The sequence below is a fragment of the Alexandromys fortis genome, unplaced genomic scaffold (assembly GCF_014885135.2).
Source record: "Alexandromys fortis isolate MF-2015 unplaced genomic scaffold, M_Fortis_MF-2015_v1.1 scaffold_157, whole genome shotgun sequence".
Lineage (NCBI taxonomy): Eukaryota > Metazoa > Chordata > Mammalia > Rodentia > Cricetidae > Alexandromys > Alexandromys fortis.
The window spans coordinates 1,010,824-1,036,722 of NW_026068041.1; the positions used below are offsets into that span (position 1 = coordinate 1,010,824).

Here is a 25,899-nt window from a genome sequence, read left to right on the forward strand (position 1 = left end):
GGAGGACTTGTGAATATATGGTGTGCTGGAGCCTGACAGCGTACCATACTGAGACAGGGAGAGCCCACAGAGAAGAGATGGTTGTGTGGCCTATGTAGCGGTAGTCTTGTCCTGGAAGGTCTGCTTGGCAGAGGAGGTCAAAGAGGTTGGCTACTCAGTCAGTTCTCCACAAGCTTGTTGTGGCCCCGACTCAGCTCTTCCTTCCTACTCTGGGCCTAGTCCTCCATGGCCAGACTCCAGCAGGTTCAGCTGGCTATCTACCTGCAATTGATCCAGACTCCTATGGCACACAGGGGTGCTTTCCTCTTACTTTTCCTTAGGAGGCTAGATCAAGGTGGCACATGCTCAGCAAAGTGGCTGGCTGGCTCCCCGGGGACTGGGAAGTGCTTCCAGAGTATGGGTCCCAGATCTGGGCTCTCTGGAGGTGGTTGGGGGAGGAGGGTCTGAATCCTCTTCTATCAAGACAGCAGAATAAGGGCTGGAAAGCTGGCTCCATCGAGGTTTGCTGCTCTTGCAGAGGACCCAAGTTAAGTTCCCAGCACCCATATGCCAGCCCACACCTGCCTATAGTTCTAGTTCCAGGGCATCTGACAACCTCTCCTGGCATTTACAGGCACCTGCACAAGCGTAGTGCACAGACACACACACACACTCACACAGGCACCTCTGCACACACGTGGTGCACATACACACACAGGCACCTGCACACACGTGGTGCACATACACAGACAGGCACCTGCACACACGTGGCACACACACACACATAGGCGCACGCACACACATAAATAAAAAAATGAAAGAACTTAAGATGAAGAAGAAAACAGGGACTAGGGTTTGTTTGACTTCTAGTCCAGTGGATGACCTTTTGCGAACTTAAGGACCTCTGTGGGTCCTCAGTCTCTGAACTGGAGCCTTACTGACTAGGTGACTATTAGGCTCCCTCCAAAACAGCGACCTCTATCTCCTCAACTGGGGATGCTTAGGGCCCTTAATTGATAGCGCTTCGGGAGGGAATACAGACCTCCCAGGAGAGGATCAGGATCACCTGGACCCTAACTGGACCGGTTCCCACCTACCCTCTCCTGGGCTCGGAGAACCTTTCCCACCTACCCCTGGGGGGACTCGCAAACCCAGGAGCGGATCCTTGGAACGGATTCCTGGAGGAGCGCAGCAGAGCGAGCAGGAAAACCCGGGAAGGATCCGGGCGAGAACGGGACGGCGCAGCCCCCAAGACCCCTGCCCGAGTCTACGGTCCCGGGAGCGAGTGGTCTGCCCGCGTGGGCTGGGCGCACCCGGAGGGCCAGGGCGGGGTCTGCCTGGGGTTGGAAACCGGGGCGCGCGGCCTCCGCAGCGGGGCGCGGGTCACGTGTGAGGAGGGGCGAAAGTCTCCGAAGCGGGGCGCGTGCTGCGAGTTGGGAGTTCTCGGCGCGCCGCGGGCGGCGGGAGCTCGGGCTCCCGGGCGAGCCGGGGACGCGGCGGGGACCGGGCCCAGACGGAGGGGGCGGCGGCGGGAGTGGGAGGGACGGCGACAGAGAAGGACACAGCCGGCCGATTCGCTGGGCGAGACTGGGCCGGGGCAGGGATCAGAGAGCAGCGACGAGGTCCACAACCCTGCGGGAGGAGAGGCGGGACTGAGACACTGCGGCGGGGACCGTGCAGCAGGCGCGAGGTGGCCACAGAACTCGGCGACCCCAGGGAGAGGGTCGCGGGACTGTGGGTAACAGCAGGCGGCGGGCGCCCTGGGCCCCGGGACCCCACAACCTAAGCCCGGGCTTCATGATGCTGCCGCCCGGGCAGCGCCCAGCTCTTGGCGCGGGGCAGCGCTGAAAGTTGCGCAGGAAGCGGTGCGGGACGGCGCGGAGACCCCGCAACCCACGGCGGCCGCCCGGGTCAGCGGCGACATCGCGGGCAGGCGGCGCTCCAGCCCCGAGCCCCGCGCCCCCGGACGCCGCCCGCCGGACTTCGCCGGGGGATGTAGCGGCCACTCGCTGCCCAGACCCTTCTCGGATCTCTCGCCCCAGGGTAAGCTCGGGCTCGCTTATCGCTGTCAATCCGTGAGTCCTTCCCACTGTCTATCTAGCGGAGGGAGTGTCCGTTTGTCCTGTTCTGGCCATAACCCACCCTGCACTCATCTCTCTGACCCCGGTCCTGAAAGGTCCCCGTGTGGTCCTGTGACTTCTCCGAGCTGGCGTGCTCTGTCCACTTGGCCGTCCGAGCATCGCCTATGGTTTGCAGCTGGCAAAAGAAAGGAGTTGGATGAAAGAGATTTTGACCTCCTGCCCTAGCGATGGCCCTTCTCTGCCCCCGCCCACCTCCGTGCGAGGAGCTGCGAGGCAGGTGACTTGCAGCAAGATGGGAAGGGGATGTCTCTACTTCCCACCTCCCACCTGCAGTCTCTGAATGGCTCTCAGTATGACAGAAATTTCCCTTCTGCTGTGTTGAGTACCTGCCTTGTGTCAGATGACCCTAGGTTAGTAGAGGGGTTTACAGTGGTGGAAACTGAGGCTGCAGGGAGAGGAGGGAATAGGGAAAGCACAGCAGTGAGTGATACCTTGAGCTCCAGGCAGGGAGAACTCCCCCCACACCACACACCTGCAGAATGTCCCTTAACCAGGGTCAGCCTATTGCTACTCTTACACACACACAAGCTATGCAGGGGATCCAGACTTCAGGGCAGGGAGAGGTAGCCCAGAGAAGCGGGCAGCAGTGCCCTCTAGGCACCAGGAAGCGGGGTGACTGGCCTTCACTGACAGACAGGGCCTCAGGAGCAGGAGAGCGCCAAGTGGTAGGTTGAAGGAGCTGGGAGCCAGAGGTGGTGTCTGGCCTCTGACAAAGAGGGCCTGGACCCAGGGATGCAATGCCCTCTCCACCCCCAGACCCCATCCAGTCCTGCACCTTCCCGGACTTCTAGGGACCCTAGAGCCCTGCATAGGCTTGACTTGGCTTCTGATGAGAGGAACAATCGGGGAAGCAGGACGGTCGGGGCAAGTGATTGCAGACTGCATGCAACATGGTAGGAGCAACAGCTGCTTGACCATGGGGCTGCAGACTGGAGGATTGAATCTGGAGCATTTAGTTCTATTCTCCCTTTGGAAGAAGGGTCTCTTTCTGGAGTTTTCCATACTGGGCATCATGCCTCATTTATCACTCGGTCTAGGCTTCGGAAATGAGCCCAGCTAGCTGAGAAAGTAGCATACTGGGCAAGTTATGCTCCCCAAGCTTCTGTCAACACAACTGTGGAATGGGGACACCAGACCTGCCCCATTGACCTCCAGTGGAGGGCCCTGAGCTCTGTGAGCAGAGCACTGGTGGGCTGGAGAAAAGGCTGGGCAGGTGGGAGCAAGGACTCGATCTACTTTGAGGGAAAATAAGTAGCTACGGAGTGGCAAGAATATGGCTGGAAATACAGACTGGCCATAATAGAGGCATTAGAGGGGGGACTTGGAACTTGGGAGCTGTACCTAATGGTCCCTTGTGTCACCCTTGAAGAAACAACTCCCGGGGGGAGGGGAATAAAAACATAGAGGTAACTGGTCAGACAGAAATGTCCGTGGGCTTCTGCTAGGGTGACCTTGGGCAGTTGGCTTCGCTTCTCTGATCTCAGTTTGTACAAGTGGAAAACGGGAGGGTAGCCCTGGCTTCATTGAGATGTCAATGTCTTGCACGAAGTGTTAGAATCCTGAGAAGAGCATGCCAAGAAAGCCAAGGCTTGCAGGTTCTCAAGAGACATTTGTGGATCGGAGGACAAAGTCACTCTGGGATGCTGTGGGAAGATTCGGGGCTTAGGATGAGAGGGAGGGGGAGGAGGAACTGTGTGGGCTCACACAGGGCGGGCCGGTTCTTAATGTGGATCTGGGGGAGGCGGGGGCGAGCGCTAAGGGGGGTGTGAGGGGGAGGGGGCCCCTCTGCGGGGACCACTGAGTCACGAGGACATGTAAGCGACATGACAACCAGCAACATGGTAACCAGGAAACTAGCGGTGGGAATGGAGCTGGAGCAGTGTGTCGGGGTGGGGGAGGGTGGACTGGCAGCACCCAGGCTTGGAGGGTCCCTGGTGGGTTAGGCTGGCTGGCCCGCAGGGGATGCAGGCCAGGGAAGGCTAGGGAAGAATGGGGTGTAGGCGGAGGCAGAGGAGACACCCAGGGGGTCTGCTGAGCAGGGGGGCTTCTTTGGTACCTCCCCAGGCTCCTCTTCTCCTCCACATCTCCACTTCTCATGCCTCTCCCCCTAGGATGCCAAATTTGGCTCACGCAATCTGTCGTCTCTCTTCTGAGATTGGCACGGGGACGAAAGCCGAGTGCATTACATCAGCCCCTGGTCCCCCTGCACTGGGGGAGGGAGGGGAAGGACCAAGGACCGGGCCAGGCTGGGAGCAGAAGGGCAGCAGCCAGACTTCAACTTTCTTGCCTGTTTCTTGTTTGCTCTTCTTACCCTAATCTTCGATGTAGGGGGGAATATAGGGGAGGCCATGCAGAACCTTGAGGTGGTACAAGGACTCCAATCCTGGGGAGGTCCCATGACTGGGGCAAGAAGTCATGCCCTGCTGTTGTTGCCCTGGCTAGGAGAGGCCTGAGAGTTCTCAGGACCCCACGTGACATTGCCTGGCCATGTGACCTTGGACAGATTCCCCTGTATAGACTCCACATCTGTATAGTGATTGTTGGCCACTTGTAGTATTGGCAATCCCCCCCCCCGTCTCCCCCTCCCTCCACCCAGAGGAGGTGCCCTCTGTCATTTTGATATTCCAGGACCCCAGGAGGGATCCTGTGACCTTGAACATCAGCTTCCCTCCTTGTGCCTCTGTCTCCTCACCTGTGAAATGGGAATGGTGGAATGTTTAACGTGACCACTTGGGCTCTGGGCAGGAGTTGTAGTTCAGGAGAGAGAGCAGGGCCCTGGCTCCAAAGCCACAGATGTGTGCGAGCCCTGTGCCATCCCACATGATGGCCAGAGGTGGGGGAGCCGCCAGCCTCACCACCATGAGGACAGGTGGCGTGGGAGGACGGTTTCATGCACGCAGAGGCTTGGTGCTTATATCATTGGTCTGACGCTGTAATTCTGCAAAAGTGAAAACAGGTCCTGGGGCCACAGTGATGACCCCTCGTGGAAGCAGGCAGACAAGAGCCAGGCAGATCTGGAGCCCCAAAGGCCAAGCTCTGGCTCTGGCCCCTCCTCTTCCTTTCCTGCCCCCCTGCCCATCTCCACCATCAAGGACTTTGCTCTGATCCTTTACTTGTATGTGAGGGATTCCTTTAGCACTAATCTTAGGTTGTCCCTGTGAGAAACAAGCTGGATTTAGGGTTAAGCTAAAAAGGTTATGGTCCATTCTAGAATATTCCTCTCCCTGGCTGAGTTTTAGGCAGGAGATGATCTAGTCACCCCCAACAACGTGACATCCCCTCAGGGATCCTCTGGGGAAGAACTCATTTTTATAGATGGGAAGACATGCTTAGTGGCAAGGACTGAGCTGGCCCGGTTAGTTGTCCTGAGTCAGCCAAATGGCCTGCTATTCCTGCGAGGCTGAAAAAGATGGGTATACCCAAGGTTTGGCGAGCAAGTGAGCTTCCTGCTTCTAATCAGGCAGTGCCTTTCTACCTGGTGACTTTTACCTCCTGGGTGACTGTGAATGACATCCCCACATCGGTGATCTGTGCTGTTTCTCAAAGATGTGCCTGGAGGCCGTGCATACCACTCTGCTGCCTGGCTGGGAGGTATGCTGCCTGCCCAGGTATGAGGCTAGGGGCAGCAGCGAATTCCTGCTTACTCCTCTCAGCAGCCCTCCACTGATGATGTCCTGTCCCTGTATTCCAGATGGAGAAGCTGCAGCCCAGAGGGGCTGTGCTACCTGCCCAAGGTCACACAGCCAGGAAGTATGGAGGGACTGGGGTTTGAGTTTAGACAGATCTGGTTCCTGGGGGCCGTCTCCAGGGCTTCCCCAGGAAGAGTGGAAAATATTCCTCCCCTGGGCTGGGGTTTGGCAGGAGATGGTCTAGTCGCCCCCACAGCCCGACACCCCCTCAGGGATCCTCTGGGGGCTCCATTATAGAGACAGACGCAGTCATGAACTACTGGGGAGAACTCAACTTATAGCCGGGAAGACTGAGCTGGCCCGAGGTGACCAGAGTTCAGTGTTCTGGGCAGCCTGTTCTCTAGCCTGGGACTCGGTCCTCTGCACCAGTGGATGAGGGGAAGGGACCCTGGGTGGATGGTGACATGACATGTGGATGTGGATTCGGAATCCCGAGATGCTGATGGTGTTGGGTTAGGACTTCTGGAAGACGGGTCAGGTTCCGTCATTCCATGGAGCAGAGAGAGCAGGCATGGCAGGTCCTATCTGTAGCCCTTGTGCCTTGACCCTAGACCACTGGCAGACATCGGCATCGTGGCCTGATGAGGTTTAGGGATGTGGAGCGAGAGACCTCATGAGACAGTCTAGAAGCCGGTAACCTGACTGTACTTCTCTGTGTGACCTTTGGTCACTCAATTGCCCTCTCTGAGCTTAGTCTGCCCAGTCAAGTGACAAACTTCTGGAAAGAAAAATCTCATTGCTACCCCCTGTCCCCACCTCTCCCCAAGTAACTGCCACTGGACTGTGGTCTTTAAATGCTCCTCCCTCCTCACGAGGACCCTGGGCCCTGGAAGGGCCAGGCAGGACCCCTGGGGGCTGGTATAACCTTTAAGCCTCCTCAGGCGGACTCAGTCTTCCTGGGGCTGGGGGTGGGGGTGGGGGGCTCTCCAGGCTCAGCCCTTCTTCTCTTTTTCATCTTTATTTTTCTCCTGCTCCCTCTTCCCTGGCGACGTGGGCTGATCGCTGCTCAAACTTTTAATTCACATGGTAATTGTAATAATAACATGGGCCGAGGCCCCTCTGCCTGTGACACTGCAGCTGGCGGAGCTCAGCTATGAATAGAGCCTGAGTCACACACGCGCGCTCCTGCAGGCGCGCTCTTTGCTTATGGGTGGTGGGTGGGGTGAAGCATGGGGGCAGGGGGCTCACTCTCGGGCTGGCTCTGGATCCTGACCCCCTGCTTCCAAAGGCCTATGCAAGAACCGTCCCCACAGACTGCCCTCTGGTTCCTGGAGGAAGCTGTCACACATAGGGCATGGTTACTTCTCCTTCACAGAAGGGGAAATTGAGGCTCTGTTAGGGAGCATGGCCGCTGGGAACCTGTGGGACTGGGCATGTGAGTTTTGGCTGATTCTGAGGTCATGGGGTTCTGTTTCAGGATACGCAAGCCAGGGGAATGGGGGGCTCTGAGGATAGGCTACTACCACTGTGGGTATCTTGCAGCCACAGTTTTCTTACAGCCGCCTCCCACCTGCGTGTAGCAGGTGCATGCAAGAGCCCTGCCTGGAATGATGGTTCTGTGTTTGGTGACAGAGAGATTGTATGCAACAGAAAGACCTCAAACTTCTGATCCTCCTGTCTCCGCTTCCTGAGTGATCACAGGTGTGAGCCATGGTGCCTGGCTTAGTGTTTGGGGGCTGTTTCGTGCCTGCTACCAACTGAGCTACTTCTCCAGCCTTTGTAGACTGTCTTGAGGGAGCGAGCAGAAGGTGCTGGACTTTCTGTCCCGTGAGCACAGCACCCTGTTTTTAGGTGAGAAAACGGAAGCATGGTAATAAGAGTTTGTCCCAGGCCACACAGGTATGGCCTTAGGACCTGCGTATGTGCCAGCTCCTGGAAGCCCCAACCTGGCACCATCCCCCACCCCGTGTCTCCCTCTTTGCCCTTCCCCACCAGACTCTTCCCTGTGGCTGTCTGGCCAGTCCTTAGCCAGCACACGGCCTCAGCAGAAAGAGTGAGGTAAGATGCCCCCGGGAGACACCATCAGGCCCTTGCGAGCTACCAGGAAAGGTGAACTGTATTTCCTTGCCCACTAAGAGCTCTGTTGTAAGAGGTAGTGTCGTCATGGCGACCTACCACTGAGAGCATGGATTGGAGATGCCTGGGGGACCTGGGGGGCTCTAGCTGGGCAGAGGTATGGAGAATGACAAAGGGTGACAAAGGCTGGGGACTGGGCCGAGGAGGAATTTCACCTCAATTTTAGGCCTGTCTCCTATGCCTTCCCTCCCTCTAGCAACTCACGTGGGACATTGGCCCAGACACCACGCAGCTTTACTTGGCATCAAACAAGCATTTGCCTAGTGAAGGTGGCAGAGGTGGGGCTGGTCCTCCTTCTGCTCCTCAGGGCCTCCAGGGTCCCCCAAGACCCTCCCCTCTCCTTCAGATAGCCGTATCTCTTCCCCCACGCTCCTCTCCTGGGCAAGTACAAGTGAGACAAGGGAAGAAGCAGACCCCGTCACAACGGTAGGAGGAAGGTTCAGCCACTCACAACCCTTTGTGACCTTCACCAGGCCACTGTCACTCTGGGAGGCCCTCTGAGTTCAGGGAAGCCAGGACCACTAGTGCGGACATGGGTTGGTGAGGTGCGCTTAGCTTTTCCCCTGTGGCCTTCTCTGTTTCTGGAGCAGGGATGGCAGGGAACAGAGAGGAGGAACCAGGTGTCCTGTGGGGCTGGTGCCACGCCATCTCTTAACTCCTCTCTGCCCGGCCCCTGTTGAGATGCCATTGGTCCGAGAACAGATAGGATGAGGGGAATGGGACACAGACAGAAGCCATTTTTTTTTTCAGATACCTTGTATCCAATCAGTTAGTGCCTGTCCCCACCAATGCCTGCTGAGCCCTGTCCTTGCACCCCAGCTCTCTTTTCTTGTCTGCAGACCTGCTTGGGGGGGATAAGACATTGAGAGGGTGCCAAGCCGTGCAGCTGCAGATTCCAGGGCCACCTGACCTTGGAGAAGTCCTAGCTGGGCACCAGGGCCACCACCCCCAGGCACCAGACAGTGACCGAACAGGAGGGTGGCAGAGAGGCCAGGGTCTCATCTCAGAGCTGCCCTGAGTCCTCGGATGAACCTTTTAACCAGCTGTGCCTCACTTCTTGTGGTCAAGTGGGCTGCTTGTCCTAGGTTTGTGCAGCCACTGACCGGCACCTGCCAAGGGAGGGGCACAGAATCTCAGCACAGGGCAGTGGAAGGGACTCATCTCATGGGGACTGGAGTTTGGGGATCCTAGACAGCCTATTGCCTCAAGTATCCACACGGTGGTCAACAAGGTCCCTGTGCCTTTGCCTCCAGAGCCCACAGCATCTCCTGTAGTGTCCCTGATGGATTGTTTGGGTACCCTAGGGCGTGAACCCTAGGCCTCAGGCACATTGTCTGCATCCCTAGCCCTCCTCCCCATGCTCTCCTTTTATTCTTTCTCTTCCTGTTTTGAGACAGGGTGTCACTAAGTTGCCTGGACTAGTCTATATCGGGGTCACCTTGACTTTGTCCTCTGTCTGCCTCAGCCTCTCCAACAGCTGTGACAACAGGTCCGGATCACTAGACTTCACTGTGAGAGGTGCTGACTCTCAGCCCTCATCACCTTTCAGAGTGGGGCTTTTAACATCACAGAAAGGAAGATCTGGGTGTGGCGGCTCAAGCTTGTAATCCCAGCTCTTTGGATGGGGCGAGGCAGAACGATTGCTACAGGTTTAAGGCCAGCATGGGCTATGTGATGAGTTCTGGGCCAGCCTGGGCTACATAGTGAGATCAATAACCAAGTGACAGGCAGGTCCTGGCTTGTAGAACACTAAAACACAAGGCATGTGTGAGGATAAATAGCATTTTAGGATGGTCACTCGTGTGTGTGTGTGTGTGTGTGTGTGTGTGTGTGTGTGTCCGCGCACGTTTGTGCTTAATAATACCTTATCCCAACACGTTACTTTACTCTGGTTCTTGTTTGGGCCTGGCTAAAGATCCCAAAGCTATAGATACACGGCTTCCTTTTCTCCCAGGCCCCTCTGCTCCTGGGAACCCAAGTGCCAAAGCCTTTAGGAGGCTACTGCTTTGCTTTGGAGCATCCTCCTCTCCTATGCATGGCTGTCAACCCAGCCTGGGTCTCTAGTCCCCTGCAGCCAACTGTCCCCTTAGTACTGCGTGGGCCGAATTCCAAGCTCTGTCTTGCCCACCTTCCTCTGCATTCTAGAACTTGTATATCTTTCCGGGGACCCTTTCTTTTTTTAGTTTTTTTTTTTTTTTTTTTTTTTTTTTTTTTTTTTTTTTTTTGTTTTTTTGTTTTTCGAGACAGGGTTTCTCTGTGGTTTTGGAGCCTGTCCTGGAACTAGCTCTTGTAGACCAGGCTGGTCTCGAACTCACAGAGATCCGCCTGCCTCTGCCTCCCAAGTGCTGGGATTAAAGGTGTGCGCCACCACCGCCCGGCTAGTTTTTTTTTTTTTTTTATGACAGGGTCTCTCTGTGTAATCTTGGCTATCCTAGAACTAGCTCTGTAGACCAGGCTGGTCTCAAACTCACAAAGATCTACCTGCCTCCTGAGTGCTGGGATTAAAGGTGTATGCCACCACACCTGGCCCAGGGACTGTGTAGCCCCTGACTGTGTAGATTATTTGGCTCCTGTCCTCAAACAAGACACTTCACAAGATCTGAGCTAAGTAGGCCTGCTCAGAGCACATGTCTTTTTCTTCTTGAAACATTGTTTCACTTTGTAGCCCAGGCTGTCCCGAAACGCAATAGATCTGCCTGCCTCTGCCTCCTGAGTGCTGGAACTAAAGACGTGTGTGCCACCACAGCCAGCTCAGAACCCACTGCTTCTCCCACAGCACATAGTGGGTACTCAAGTGCAGCCTCCAGAGCACAGCCACAGACACACAGGTGGGAAAGCAGATGCTGAACCAGCTCAGGATACTGTTAGGTGGTGAATGAATGAATGGATGAATGAATGGACTGGTTGGAGCTGGTGGGAGATGGTCAGATGCGATGAGTACGCACTCAACACTCAGCGGACAGATGTTCTTTTAGCCACAGTTCCCTTGGCTGTTGCCAAACAGTGTTGGGATGTGACCACAGTTCCTCACCCTCTGAGCCTCTATCTGCTATGTCCTCTCCCCTAAGCCCTGCCCACCTTCCAAGCCATGGTTCCTCGAGCTTTGCTCAGAGTATCTGTTACCCCTCTTCTCCCCAGGACTTCCAGGACCAGCTCTGTGGAGGTGGAACAGAGGCCTGAGACTAGAACTGTCCTGTCCCGTCTCCTCTACTCACAGCTACTGTGCTGTGTCCTATGGTGCAATGGCACAGAAGGTCCCTCCTGGTCTGTGCTCGGGGCCACCTCTGCTCCCTCATTACGGCATCAAAAATAGCTTGTCACATTCTGTGACATCGCCCTGCTCAGGCCCTTCACGGGAATTATGACAAGCTGCACAGATCTCATGTCCTTGCCCCTTGTCAGTTGTGTGTGAAGTGTTTACTGCATGCCAGGCTCCTGGACTCAGGGTGGACAGTCAAGGATGCCCAACACTGATGGACCAATGACATCAGGTCCAGAGGGCTGTGAGGAAGAGGAGGACATATCAAGAAAGTACAGGACATGTTAGAGCCTAGAGCCTCTAAATCAAAACTCCAGCGGGAGGGGACTTGGAACTAAAGAGCCACAGAATTTCAATGAAAAGGGCAGAGACAGCCAGTGCAGAGGCTCCCAGGCAGGACAACTTGATACGATGGAGGGATGGGGAGAAAGGCCGTGTGGCAGTGTGGCAAGGGTTGGGGCAGGGAATTGAGGGGGCAAGGTCTGTGTGAGAGCAGAACCTTTTTTGGGCTCGAAGTTCAGCCCGGGGAATGTGCGGATCCCCAAAACTATAGCTGGGGGGGTTAATAGGAATCCTTGACTGGGGAGGCCAGGAGGAGGCTGTGGGTGGGGCTTGAGGCTGTGGCTGGGCAGAACACGGAATAGAGCATCCATCTAGTCCTGTACGTCTGCTCCTCAGCCCCCTGTGACATAATAGGACCACCATAGCTTGGAATGAGAACCAAAGCCTGGCTGGTGGCTGGCCATAGTGTTCACTGAACATGTTTTCTCCCTGCCCTTATATTCTTGGGGTAAAGGAGGCACAGGGCTTAGGCCTGAACCGTCCTGGGAGGGCTCACAGACCGAGGAGAGGGGGGGGCAATGGGTACCTCTTAGCCATCTAACAGACACTCGAAGCGAGTCTGCTCTGAAGGAGATGGGGCTGCTGGTATTTAAGGCTCAGGACTAGATGAGATCACAGGGTGCACGCGGACGGGGGGTGGGGTGGGGACGACGGCCTGCAGAGGAGCTAAGGAGGGAGGGTCAATGATGGAGGGAGGTTGATGGCTGCTGATGGTGATTGGTGGCTGAGCCCATGCTCCAGGGTATGTGGCTTATAGAAGTGGGAGGAGCCAGGCAACCTGAGAGGGGCTCTCAGGCCTGAAGGAGTCAGGAGCAAGAAGGGGACTTTTCAGGGACTCTTTCAGAAAAGAGAGGAGAAGGGGAGGCACATGTCATGTTCTATAAGAAGACTTTTTATGGGTTTGGGAGATGGTTTGGTAGGTAAAGTGCTTGCTACGCAAGCATGAGGACCTGAGTTCAGATCCCAGACCCTGTCTAAAACACAGAGTGTGGCAGTGTGCTTGTAACCCCAGCATTCGGGGGGGAGGGTAAGAAACAGGCAGATCTTGGGACCTGATGGCCAACCAGTCCAGTTGAAACATTGAGCCCCAGGTTTCGTGAGACTCTGTTAAAAAGTAAGGCAGAGGGGGGCTGGAGAGAGAGCTGATGTCAACCTCTGGCCTCCATGGGCTGCACGCAGTAGCATGACTTAGGAGAACACACACGCGTGCGCAGGCATACTTGAATACCACAGGACAGCTGCCTCTTACAACCTTGGGTGGCTGCCCTCTGCACTCACGGTTTATACCCCTCGCCCTCCACTGGTCACCTTTGCAGCCTGGAAAGTGGGGGTTATTCTTCCCCCGTTTGGGAAATGTGGCACAGAGAAGTTAGGCATGTTGCCCCAGGCCTCACAGCCCCTGGGGGATGTGTTCTTGGACCGTCTGGGATCTTACTATTTGTTGAGGACCTTACGGATGCCGTGACCCCTCCGACAAGCACACATATGTCCAATGCTAATTTTAAAACGCACGGGTATTTTCCATAGGTGATCCACCCATATGGTTCTAAAATTAAAAGACAAATGAGAAGGCAGGGAGTATTCTCCCCCCTCCTCCATCCCCAGCCACCTGCTTCCCCTCCCGAGAAGCAGTCAGTGTCACCAGCTTCCTGGGTCTCCATCCAGACGAGCGAGCGAGCAGAGAGAGAAGCAAATGTGTGTAGCTATAAACTCCTCTCCCTTTTCACACGAGGTAGCGGCTCTACTCGCCGCCGCTCACCACTGCTGCCTCTTTCTACTTAAATGCATCTCACAGACCTACAAGGCTCCCAAAAGTGCTGCCTCCTTGGCTTCCATGGCTGCGTGGTGCTGCTAGCTTGCTCACGGATGGGCAGCTGGGATCTTTCCAAGCTGTGCTTCAGCAAGGAAGGCTGCCTGCTTCACTCCCCGCCTGTGTGCGACTTGTGTGACTGCGTGATGGTCTTCAGCTGTGAGATGGCTCAGTCATCAGTGCCCTGGTGCCCTTGGCTGAGCAGAGCCACCCAGAGTGAGGGAGGAGGCAGAGTGGGGCATCAGCCTAGCTCTGAATCCCACCACCCCTCCTCTTGTCCCCTTGTACCATTTCTGCGCACGATTCCCCCCCCCCCCCCCCCCCCTCCCCCCCCCCCCCCCCCCCCTCCCCCCTTTCCCCCCCCCCCTCCCCCCCCCCCCCCGCAGTGTCTCACTGTGTAACCTTGGCTGGCCTGGAATGTTCTATATAGACCAGGCTGGCCTTGAACTCCTAGAGATCTGACTGACTGTCTCTCCCTCCCAAGTGTTAAGATTAAAAGCATATGCCATCACTACCAACTTTTATTATTACTTTTTTTGAGACAGAGTTTCACGTAGTCCAGGCTGGCCTGGAATTTACTGTAGACCCCAAGATGACACTGGAATCTTGAGCCTCCTGTGTTTACCTCCCGCGTGCTGAGGTTGCAGTCACGTGCTCGGCTGGTCCCTCTCCTGTAAGTGGTCCCTGCTGGGGCAGCCTGTGCACTGAAGGGACAACCCGTGTGCCTCCCCACCCCCACCCCAGCTGAGATCCAGGGCAGGACAGCTGTGCTGTAGGAGGGTAATAGACGATGACCTTCAAGCTTACCCAGGCGGATGACAGGGACAAGGTAGACGTGGGCTCTTCTAGCTCACCATTGATCTTCTTTCAGCCTTGGGAAAACAAGCTAGCTCAGTGGGCTGAGTGGGTCAGGGGGTTAGCCAGCCCGAGCTCTCAGCTGTGAGACTGTGGGAAGGTTTGAGACCCTCTCTTTCCACTGTCCATTCACACATGCTCTACACGGTCATCCAGGACTTCTGGAGCCTGGCAGCCAATGACCATTAGACGTCAGCTCCATCTCAGGTCCAAAGGTCACCTACTCTGTTGCCTGGGTACCTACTACCAAACCCTATGGGCTTTGTCCAGAGTATTCCCAGTCCCCTTCTTTCTCTCCAGTTCCAGGCCACCATTGTCACCTCTTGCTTCCCCATCCTACCCCTACACCATACCTGGAGGCCAGCCTAAAGCATGCTATCAGGAGCCAAATCTCACAGGTGGGCGTGGCCCTCAGAGACGCTGGAGTCCTCGCGGGACTGCATAGTACTAGGTAGCTCAGGTTGGCCTCGGACTTCAGGCTGGTTGTAAACCCTCTGTGCCTTCGTTCTTCTATTTCTAAAGCAGGAATAATGACGGTACCTTCTCTGAGGTCACCACGAGGCTGAGAGGAATCGATCAGCGCCAAGCACTCCAAATGGCTCCTGCTCAAGAGCGAATGCCTGCTAAAGGCTCAGTGCAGATCCTGCAACATGATAGTCTGGCCAGGGGGAAGGGCGGTGCGCACAGAGGGATTCCAGAGTCTAGGGGAAGGCAGTGTAGCTTGCACTGTGTGTGTGTGCATTCTGGTGACATCGGGGCCACCCTGCATGTAGGAATGTGTCATTCTGCTCCTTTTGCCAGTGGAGATGCTGAGGATGAGCTGGGAGGGAATCTTCCGGAGCCTGCCTGGCTGAGTCCAAACTGTAGGATTTGGTTCTGGGGCCCCTGCTCTCAGGACAGAGGACGACACCCTGAGTGAGGTGCTGTGGGTGAGTGTGGGTGGGTCCTGGATTCTGTATCTGAGATTCCTCCTTGGAACCCTGAGCAGGAGTGTTCCGTCTCCGCGTGATACACGCTCAGATGTGTCCCTTACCCTATGCTGGCATGAGCTCTGTGTGATCCTGTTTATTCTCTTAGGTAGGGAGATCCATAAGGAGCTTTATGTATTGATGAGGCGCACAGAGAAGAAAGAGACAATGTGTCTGGCCTGAAGTCACAGAGAGAGTGGTCTGGAGGGACTGGGGGAAATTCAGTCAATTAAGTGCCTGCCCTGCAAGCATGAGGACTCGAGTCTGATCCCCAGAACCCACACAACAGGCTGAGTGTGGTGGCACATGCGTGGAACCTCAGTGCTGGGGAAGTAGAGGCAGGTGGATCCTTGGAGCTCACTGGCTGGCCAGTCCAGCCTACTTGTCGAGCCCCGGGGCCAATAAGAGACCCTGTACAGAGGAGGTGGACAGTGTTTCTGAGGATGACATTCAGGGTTGTCCTCTGGCCTCCAGTGCGCTGTGTCCACATAGGATAAAGATCTGGGGTGTTAACATTGGGAGGGAAAGGTGGAGATGTAGGGATCAGGTTATCCAGGGTCAGAGGAACAGGGTAGGAACCTCACACCTGCAAAGGGTCGTGCCTTTCTGTCCCTAGTCCACGTTTTTTTTTCTTTTCTTTTCCTTGCTTTTAGTAATTTATTTACTTTTATTTTATTTGCATTGGTGTTGGCCTGCATGTGTGTCTGTATGAGAGTGTCAGATCTTGGAGTTAGAAAGAGTTGTGAGCTGCCATGTGGGTGCTGGGAATTGACCCAGATCCTCCAGAAGAACAGTCGGTGTTCTTAACCTCTGAGTCCTCTCTCCAGCCCCCGTGTTTTTTTTTTTTTTTTTTTTCTTTTGAGACAGTCTCACTATATAGCCCTGGCTGACTGGGAACTCAATATATAATCCAGGCTGGCGTTAAACTCCTAGCCTCCAGAGTGCTGAGACTAAAGGTTTATTCTACCATGCGTTCCTTGAGAAGTGCAGCTCAGCTGCCTGGAGCCTCGAATCCCTCTCTCACTGCAGAGGCCCAAGTGTTGGACTGGAAAGGTCTCCCCACCTATCAAGTCTAAGCCTGGGAGCCTCAGAGCTGGAGTATAGGCCAGTCTTGCTATCTCAAGGGTTGGGATATGAGTTGCGGGCATGAATTCCCCACTTCCCCAAGGGAAATCTGCCCATCTTCTGGAGACAGGACCCCACTCCTCCTGCCTGCCTGAGACTCAGGGGACTAACAGCAAGGGACTCCATCTCTTCATTGTCTTATACAGCCTGCACATATCCCCTCTTGCTAGGGAGTTGTGAAGGGTCCCTGTTTTGCAGACAGAAGTGGGTGAACCAGGCCAGAGCACCTATGTGGTAAAGTCAAGCCAAAAGTTCTCCCCCAGCTCTTGTTCTGGGTCCCCGAGTCACTGCGTCTCTGTCACCACCAACGTGTCACCCTTGGAGTTTTACCTACAGCACCCCGAGGGCCCTTCCTCCCCTCAGGTGTGTTCCCAGTACATTGGCTCTCAAAATCACCCAATGCTGGCCTGCTGAAGTCAGCACCATGGCCATAGCCTCCGCGTGCAGGCAAGGAAACGAAGGCAGAAATCTTGGCGTGGAGGCTGAGAGCCTGGGTCTTGCCATCTCAAGCATATGGATGCAACCAGCAGGTCGCTTTCATAGGTGATCTGAAGCTAAATGAGGGTGAAAGAGACAGAGAAGGTGGGGCAGCCTGAAGGGCAGGCAGGCAGGGTGGTGAGGGAGAGGGAGGGAGGGACCGGTGACTTGAGAACCAGAGGCCTTGACCCTGGAGGAACCAGGCTGAACACAGTATCACAACAGATGAAAGAGGCGAGAAGCCAGGGGCCAAGGTGATCTGGGGGCCAAGAGGTGCCATACCTAAGTGGGAGTCCTACCTTGCCGTTTCTGCCCCAGGCTCATCTCCCCAGATGGGGAACAGCAGCCAGAACCCCCTCGCGTTTCAGTAGCTGCTTAATAAATAGACGTTTGCTGAACAAAGACACAGCGGTACCTCAGTGAGACAGGCAGGCCATGCCTGGTATGGAGTCTGCACTTCCAGGGCGTTCTGTCTCTCCAACGCTTCAGAGACAGGGCCCTGACGGTGTGAGACCTCCGGTGAGTCCCGGTACCTCCCGGGTCTCACCAACAGTGACCTGGAAGATTCATGAAAGGATAAACGCCTTGGCAGCCTGGCCGTTCCCAAGCGTGGCTTCCACTGCCCTCTGTCCACCTGCCAAAGGGAGGTTCCCCGGGAGGTAACTTCACAGCATCTGGTCAGTCTTTCTGTCATGGGGAGCCAGGATGTGTGTGTGGGTAAGCGACTAGAATGGTTGTCCCCCCTACCTGTGGGGTTCCTTTGTCACCAGACATACCACAGGATTCAGTCTGAGTAAGGCATCTCCCTGCTCAGTTTGCTGGACTGGCAGCCTGCTCTTGGAGGTTGTGGAAAATCCTGGCCGCCTCACCTTCCCCTGCTTCTACTGTCTTCTTCAAGTTTCATCACCTCCAAAAGCCCAAGACAATATGGAGGGTGAGTGGTCCCAGGCTTGGGGAATGATACGAGGCTGGGAAAGAGAAAGGCTTGTCTGGGGACCTTCCACAGGGTATTGCAGAAGGGTCCAGCCTCCTTTCCTCACCCAGCCCAGCATCCTTTAGTCCACTTGATGGTCAGGATGGAGACTGGTCCCCGGCCTTCCAGGAGAGTACGGGCTGGGGTCATGCATCTGCCTGGACAAGCAGGACTCCTCTTTTTTTCAAAGTAAATTCTACTCAGAGGAGGAAGATGGTGATCCGTGCTTTGTGTCCCCTCCTGTCATCTGTGTCCCCCTCTCTTTTGAGCGTTCCCTCCAGCTTCTGTATCTTTCCCCCAGAAGCCCCATGCCATGCAGTTAGCGCATGCACAAATGCCCAGCTAGCACTTTGCACTGGAGAGTCAGGTGAGCATCATGCCCCTGTTGATGTAATGGCCACAGCAGCTGCTTATGGGAGCAGGAGGCTGGACTGAGTGCCCACAACTACTCCTCGCTGTACCTGCGGGGACCGATCTGGGGAGCCAATTTTCCAGAGCACTGGGTTGGGCAAGCTTTAAAAGTTCATCATGAGGCAGGCACAGGAGGGCCTCCAAAACCTGCTGGGGCCTTGAAAAGAGGCACAGGGGCCTGCAGAACTATAATGCAGGTGACAGGAGACTGGGAAGCACGTGTTGACCTGGGAGCTGAGTACCTGATATGGACAGGGAAAAGACTCAAGGCTGATATTGGCAGAGGAGCCCTCATCTTCACCCACTAATCAGAGGGAACACTCCAATCGCCTAGAGCCACAGAGGAACTCTCTCAACTACTCACCACAGGCTCCCTTGTGAGGGTGGACCCCACAGTGAGCCCTGGCTGCAGCACAAGTGAGCTGGTCCTACCAGCAGAGTCTTGTCCTTTGCACCTTGGGAGGCAGCCTTTGGCAGGACCCCCCGCCCTTGGACATTCATCAAAGGCACAGGTGTCACTTCTCGTCCTCTGCCTCTCTTGCGGAGGTGCAGGGTGTGCTTCAGAGCCCATCATGGTGAGGTTAGAACCCACATTTTCCTGGCTCCAGTCCTCCAGGCCCCTCCAGAGAGAAGGGACAAAGAACCGAAGGTCCGTCTTTCCAAATATCAGGGTGTGAACAACTTGGTCAGGGCAGCCCCCCCCCCCCCCCCCCCGCCTCCTTTGGAAACCCTCAATGGCTCCTTTCCATGTCTGGGGCTCCATAGCCTTACCTATAAAACAGGGGTCTTGAGTGAGTGTGGCTATCTTGTGTCCCTCAGCTGTGTCTTTGGTGCAGATGAAGGAGTTGAAGGCCATGGGGGAACACAGCAAGGGAACCCCAGCTATTGAATGCTTTGAAGGCTAGGACCAGTGCTGAATTTTAGCCCCTACCCAAGAAGCTAAGGTTCCAGGTCAGGTAACTCAGGGCCAGTCAAATCACATGGCAAATTACTTTGACTGAGGGAGCCCTTTAGGGTGGGGTGGGTGAGAGAAGCAGGGCCGGGTAGGGTGGCCTGGGGGAGGGAGAGGGAGAGTCTGGAGAAAGAGGCAGGGGAAAGGGCTGCTGATATCTAAATTACAGCATTGGCGCGCACCGGTTGCTGCGGCAACCAAGTTGTCCTGAACCAGGGAAGTGTGTAAACATTGCCACAGATGCACAATTAGACCAGGAAGAATAGAACAGAAAATAGAAGCTTCCAGACTTATATAATTCTAGGCCAAGATGTTATCAGGAACCCAGGCTGGGTCCTCGCCCTGTGGGCCTCCGGGGCCTGAGACTGCACCAGCAGCTCCTGTACTCAGACCTCATGGCGGGGAGCACAGAAGACAGAGTGCCCTCTGTGTGAGTCCAGCTGGTGGACACGCCACGTGGGGGTGACAAGCCTCTGCTGGGACAGCTGGCAACCACAGTCAGGCACACCGCCTGCCTCTCACAGGTGCCAGCAAGTGGGGAGCAGCAGGGTGGGGGCTTTGCCTTCCAGGGTCTTGTAAGGTAAGATGCAAATGAGGAAACTGAGGCTCAGAGAACGAAACTGAGTGATCAGGTGATCCGAGGTGGGTAGGACAGAAGAGCAGCAACTGCCTCACCTACCCCCAGTCTTCATCCAGGAGCTCCTGGAAGGTGACACCTACCGAGTCTGGATCCACTTTCTTCCCAGCAGACCGCTCTCCCGCTTCCAGCCAGCTGCATGTGCCCAGGCCGGGACAGAAGTGCCAGGCTGTCCCTTCCTCCATCTTGACCAGCACACCAGATAATCTGTCAGCACCTAGCCTGCTCCCAGCAAGTCTGGGGACAGGACGGGAATCTGGGGGTCAGCGGAAGCCTGTCTGGGTATACTCACCCCTGTGGTAACTTAGCCACAGGGGGCTCTGAGGATTTGCAAAACCAGTGCAGATAGGGAATTGAAATGTAATGAAATAGAATAAAAAAATCATTATAGGTGGCCGGTGCAGAGGCTAAACGGGCAGGCAAATTGGGGGGGGGGGTCAAAGCTGGAGCATGCAGGACACGGAGTCAAGATAAGCATCTGGATGGGAGTGTGGCTTGGTGGGAGAGTTTGCTCAATATGCCCAAGGCCCTGGGTTCCAACCCTGGCACCACTAAAAATAGAAAGGGGTTGGCAAGGTGTCTTGACAGATAGATACTTGCTGTGCGAGCCTGGCAGCCTGAGTCTGATCCACGGAACCCATGGCGGAGAAAAGAGAGCTGAGTTCTGAATGCTGTCCTCTGTCTCTGATACCACGGCAAGTGTGCCACCTCCCACTAATAATGACAATGATGACAGCGATGATAACACATTGAAAGGAAGAGAGTATAGGGGTGCACCATTTTGGTTCCACATTCAGGAAGCAGAGACAGGCAGATCTCTGAGCTCGAGGCCAGCCTGATCTACAGAATGAGTTCCAGGTTAACCAAGGCAACATGGTCAAAAAACCTGCTTCAAAATCAGAAAGGAAGGAAAAGAAGGATACAGATATAGAAACTTCCAGAACAGCAGTAAGGTGGAAGGGCCACATTGAGCAGCAGGGGCTAGGACCCTGCTGGATTCTGTTCTTCGTTGGGCAGACCCCAGTCCAGGGTCAGTCTCAGGGACACAGGCTTAGGCTTAGTTTCAATAATGACCTTCTGCCATAATCCCCCTGAGTCTCACAGGAAGCCTTGAGGTCCTGTGTAGACGGTTCTGGGCCTGAGAGTCTGGTGGTCTCTTTACAGTAGCCTCTCCCTCCCCAGCGCCTCACCTGTCCCTTGTTTTCCACAGACCCTGCATCTCCCCAGGTGACCACGCCGGCCTCAGGTCATGCACGGACACAGCCGAAACGGGCAGGCCCACGTGCCCCGGCGGAAACGCCGCAACCGCTTCGTCAAGAAGAACGGCCAGTGCAACGTCTACTTTGCCAACCTGAGCAACAAGTCCCAGCGTTACATGGCGGACATCTTCACCACCTGTGTGGACACACGCTGGCGTTACATGCTCATGATCTTTTCCGCGGCCTTCCTTGTCTCCTGGCTCTTTTTTGGCCTCCTTTTCTGGTGCATTGCCTTCTTCCACGGTGACCTGGAGGCCAGCCCCTCGGTGCCTGCTGCAGGAGGCCCGGGGGGCAATGGTGGGGCAGCCCCGACGGCCCCCAAACCCTGCATCATGCATGTAAACGGCTTTTTGGGAGCCTTCCTGTTCTCAGTGGAGACACAGACGACCATCGGTTATGGGTTCCGGTGTGTGACGGAGGAATGCCCGTTGGCCGTCATTGCAGTGGTGGTCCAGTCCATCGTGGGCTGTGTCATCGACTCCTTCATGATTGGCACTATCATGGCCAAGATGGCACGGCCCAAGAAGAGGGCACAGACGCTGCTGTTCAGCCACCATGCAGTCATCTCAGTGCGTGATGGCAAGCTCTGCCTGATGTGGCGTGTGGGCAACCTGCGCAAGAGCCACATTGTGGAGGCCCATGTCCGAGCTCAGCTCATCAAGCCCTACATGACTCAAGAGGGCGAGTACCTGCCGCTGGACCAGCGGGACCTCAACGTGGGCTATGACATCGGCCTGGACCGCATCTTCTTGGTGTCACCCATCATCATCGTCCACGAGATTGATGAGGACAGTCCGCTCTACGGCATGGGCAAGGAGGAACTGGAGTCGGAGGACTTCGAGATCGTGGTTATCCTGGAGGGCATGGTGGAGGCCACAGCTATGACCACGCAGGCCCGCAGTTCCTACCTGGCCAGTGAGATCCTGTGGGGCCACCGGTTCGAGCCTGTGGTCTTTGAGGAGAAGAGTCATTACAAGGTGGACTACTCACGATTCCACAAGACCTACGAGGTGGCTGGCACGCCCTGCTGCTCTGCCCGTGAGCTGCAGGAGAGCAAGATTACGGTGCTGCCCGCCCCACCGCCCCCTCCCAGTGCCTTCTGCTATGAAAACGAGCTGGCCCTCATGAGCCAGGAGGAAGAAGAGATGGAAGAGGAAGCAGCGGCTGCAGCTGCTGTGGCTGCAGGCCTGGGCCTGGAGGCGGGTTCCAAAGAGGAGGCAGGTATCATTCGGATGCTTGAGTTTGGTAGCCATCTGGATCTGGAGCGCATGCAAGCCACCCTCCCGCTGGACAATATTTCCTACCGAAGGGAGTCTGCCATCTGACCTCCAGGGCCTGCCCTCCTCTATTCCTGCAAGACCCTCTGCCAGGGGTGGGGTGCCAGGACAAGCCTCCCACTCTCAGGACAGAGCTGAACCTGGCTCTGTGGACCTGGAGGAAGGTGGGGACTTCAAAGACTGGGAGATCCCTTCCTGTTGACTACAGAGCCCAGGACGGGGAAGGACCCAGGTACTCAGCCCTGCTGACCTGAGCTCTGCCCCCGGCACCTCCCCACGGGTGGCTCTGGGCCCCCAGACCTTCCACCCTTTCCCCACTGACCCTTCAAGGATGTGACCCTTCTGCTCTCAGGACCTTGGGGAAGGTGGCTGGACTGCTAGGGAGGGTGGGCATCATGGGGGTTCTGGGTGGGCAGGGTGGGTCTGGGGAGGGGGAGGGGCGTGTTTCTTTTGCATGACTGTGGTCTGTGCTCTTGACTCTCTCTTTGTAAATACCTATAAACGGAAGAGATGGAGACACAAGTCCACCTCTGCCCGTTTCTCCCTGTGAGACAGAGAAGCCACCATCCCTCTCTGTGCACCCCTACCCCACCCAGCCTCAGCCCTGCCCAGCTGGCTGGTCCCTTGAGACCCTTGAAGCCAACTCTGTATGGTGTTGGGTTTGGGTACAGACGGAACCCCAGAGGTGGGATGAATACCCTCCCTCCTTGCGATCCCTCCAGTTTCCAGATTGATGATGGCATTTGTAACTATTTTTAATAAAGCATATGGTCGCTAGAAGTAGGCTGGAGAGAGGAGAGAGAGAGAGAGAGAGAGAGAGAGAGAGAGAGAGAGAGAGAGAGAGAGCGCATGTGAGTATCTTTATGTGGCCCCCTTTCTAATTTGTGTGTGTGTGTGTGCACATGTGTGTGCACATGTGTGTGCCCATGTGGAAGCCAAAGGACAGCCTCAGGTGTCCCTCAGGAGTCACCCAACTTTTTTAAAGATTTATTTCCATTTCACAGGCATGAATGCTTTTTTCTGCACGTGTGTCTGTGCACATGTGCCTGTGCACCGTGTGTGTGCCTGAGGCACATGGAGGCCAGAAAAAGAGCATCGGATCCTCTGGGACTGGAGTTACAGATGGTTGTAAGCCACCGTGTGGTGCTGGGAATCAAACCTGGGTCCTCTGCAAAAGCAACAAGTGCCCTTAACCACTGAGCCATCTCTCCAGCCCCATCCTCCTTACTTTCTGAGATAGGGTCTCTTCACTGGTCTGGAGTTCATGGTTAGGGTAGGCTAGCTGACTGGAGAGCCATAGGATCTAACTGTCTCCTCCTAGGTCCAGGTTTTCTTTCTTTTCTTTTCGTTTCTTTTCTTTTTCTTTCTTTCTTTTAGCATAGGTGCTGGGGATTGAACTCATGCTTGTACTTTAGTGACTGAGCCATCTCAGGGGTATGTACCCTCTCTGAGATACTGACCCTCACAGGGACTTCTGCCACCTGATCGGCAATGGAAGGACCCTACTGTGGGTGAGCATCACAGAAGCTAGATCTGAATCAAATCTTTGTAACTCAGGGGAAGTAGGATACGCCCACGGGATTTACACACATGCTTGTGTACGTACACACACTCATGTCTCTACACACTGCTTGAGGGAGCCTGCAGGACCTCTGGCAATTCCTTCCCTCTGGGCTCCATAGTTTGTGTTGTGCGGAGTTGCCCTCACTCAGGCAACCATCTGGTCTTCAAGGTCTGTGGGTAGCTGCGCTCCCAGGCAGTTGCTCCTGAAGTCTCCAGGGAGCTGTACTGGGATGGCCAATCTGGAAAAGAGTCAAGGTAGCCTTGGCTGCATGGTCTGGTGCTGAGCTGGGGCTTCAGGCCCTTCCTCCTTGATGAACCCTTTGGGGTGTTTTCTGGGGAGCCTCAACTTCAGCATCATTTCTGATGTATTTTGTTGGGCAATTTGGGTCATCAGGGGACCGATCTGATGCAATGGAGGACATCAGACTCCATCTTCAGGAGCATGGCAAGAGTTGTCATGCTGGATGACCTAGCCCTTTTCTGAGGGGCTGCCTTCAGCCGGTCTATTCCACAGGCTGGGTCTGTGCCCAGCACTCAGGCTATAGACAAGCAGAAAAGACCCTGTGTGGCCTCACGAACTTCTGTGCCAAATATGCCAGCTTACCTCCTGTGAAGTAAGGTGGGTTGAAGGACCTCACCTCACCAGCACTGACCACAAGTACCATCTGGGTAAATACTGCACACCTAGCTTGTTTTAACAGTTGTACAAGAGAATTTGTGGGCTCTTTCCTGGAGAGAGGCCAGCTGGGGGATCCAAGGCTCCCAACGGTGGCTTATATTAGGCAGTCAAGAACTGGGGTCTCATTTGTTAGATGAAGGCATGCAGGCCAAGAGAGCTGAAGACTGGCTTTTCCCATATGGTGGTTTTCAGAGGGCAAAGGTTGCCTCTCTCCCAGTTCTCTGAAGGCACTGATGGACAGAGACTGCCATCCTCCCGCTCCCCAGCCTGTTACCTCAAGTGCATCAGTGACCTTTAGCAGTCTCAAAGGGCTGGAGGCGAGGATGGGGAGGTGGCACTCAGCAAGGGATAAATCTCAACTGCCTATCCTCCCATGCGCGCCCCAGACCCAGGTAGCTTCTCAAGGATATATCCTGCTGTTCAGCCCCGCAGGCCCTGGGAGGACACAGCTGAGACTCTCTTCTCATGCTTGCCCCAGGTGACGGGAAGTGTCAGTCCTGAGCTCAGTTCCCATGTTCCAGAAGGTGGGACAAGTATCAAGCTGTCCACTCTGGCTAGAGGCCAAGCTGACCACCACGCTGGGACAAGCATTCCAGGGCCCGCTGGAAACATTACCAGAGAGCCGCTTGCTCAGACTCCTGGGGCAATGGTCCTTTCAGACACCCCATTCCTCTCTCAGGCCACATGCAGCATGTCTTGTGGACGAGAGAGAGAGAGAGAGAGAGAGAGAGAGAGAGAGAGAGAGAGAGAGGCAGATTTGGCCCGAGCCCAACGCCAGGACTTCGTACTGAGCTGCAGGGGAGTACCAGCGGGGGCCCTCCAGGCAGACCCAGGGTGCAAGAGAGCTCAGACTGCACGGCTCCACGCAGGCTGCAAGCTCGGCTGCCGGCTCAGCTCTGCTGACTCACCTCTCCCCCACCTGTTCCCCTTTCGCAGCCCTCCCACCCGCTTCCCAGCTCCGTGTGCAGCTCCTCTGATCTCTCCTTCCTTGCGCTCCTGGTGGCTGCATCCGGGGGCGGCTGCAGCTTAGATACCTTGGTGCTCGTCATGCAAACTGGCTGGCAGCTGCAGGACCTTTGGAGGTGCTGCCACGCCCTTCTCTGCTTGGCCCAGGAAAAATGACCTAGACTTGTCTGGCCTTGCGCCTGCTCCACCATCAGGGAGAAGGACCCTGGAAGTCTTGAAGGGAGTAAGGGTGTGGGAAGGGAGGGAGGGAGGGTGTGGTCTCACAGAGGCTCTGCCTCCGCACCTCTCCCTGAAAGCCACCATTCAGGAGTAATCTTAGCTCACGGTGGCTTTCTTAAGAACTTCAACAGCTTAGAAAGAACTAGAGAGGAGCCCAGATGGCATTCAGTGCTGTACCGTCACTGGCAGACCTTTCTGAGATCACACAGGCTTCTTCCTGTATGTGGCTTCTCTTATCTTTT

At 55.6% G+C, this 25,899-nt stretch overlaps 1 protein-coding gene across 2 annotated transcripts; it reads left to right on the forward strand.

Moving 5' to 3' along the window:
- Positions 1-1,902: 1,902 nt before the first annotated feature.
- Positions 1,903-22,998, forward strand: Kcnj4 (potassium inwardly rectifying channel subfamily J member 4). 2 transcript variants are annotated; one of them, XM_050165718.1, is made up of 2 exons: positions 1,903-2,022; positions 20,905-22,998. In XM_050165718.1, exon 2 carries the CDS (start codon positions 20,944-20,946, stop codon positions 22,276-22,278), a length of 1,335 nt encoding a protein of 444 aa, XP_050021675.1. In that variant the 5' UTR covers positions 1,903-2,022; positions 20,905-20,943; the 3' UTR covers positions 22,279-22,998. The 2 variants fall into 2 exon arrangements, with proteins under 2 accessions (XP_050021675.1, XP_050021676.1); XM_050165719.1 differs by lacking the exon at positions 1,903-2,022 and adding an exon at positions 19,443-19,581.
- The last annotated feature ends 2,901 nt before the right edge of the window (positions 22,999-25,899 follow it).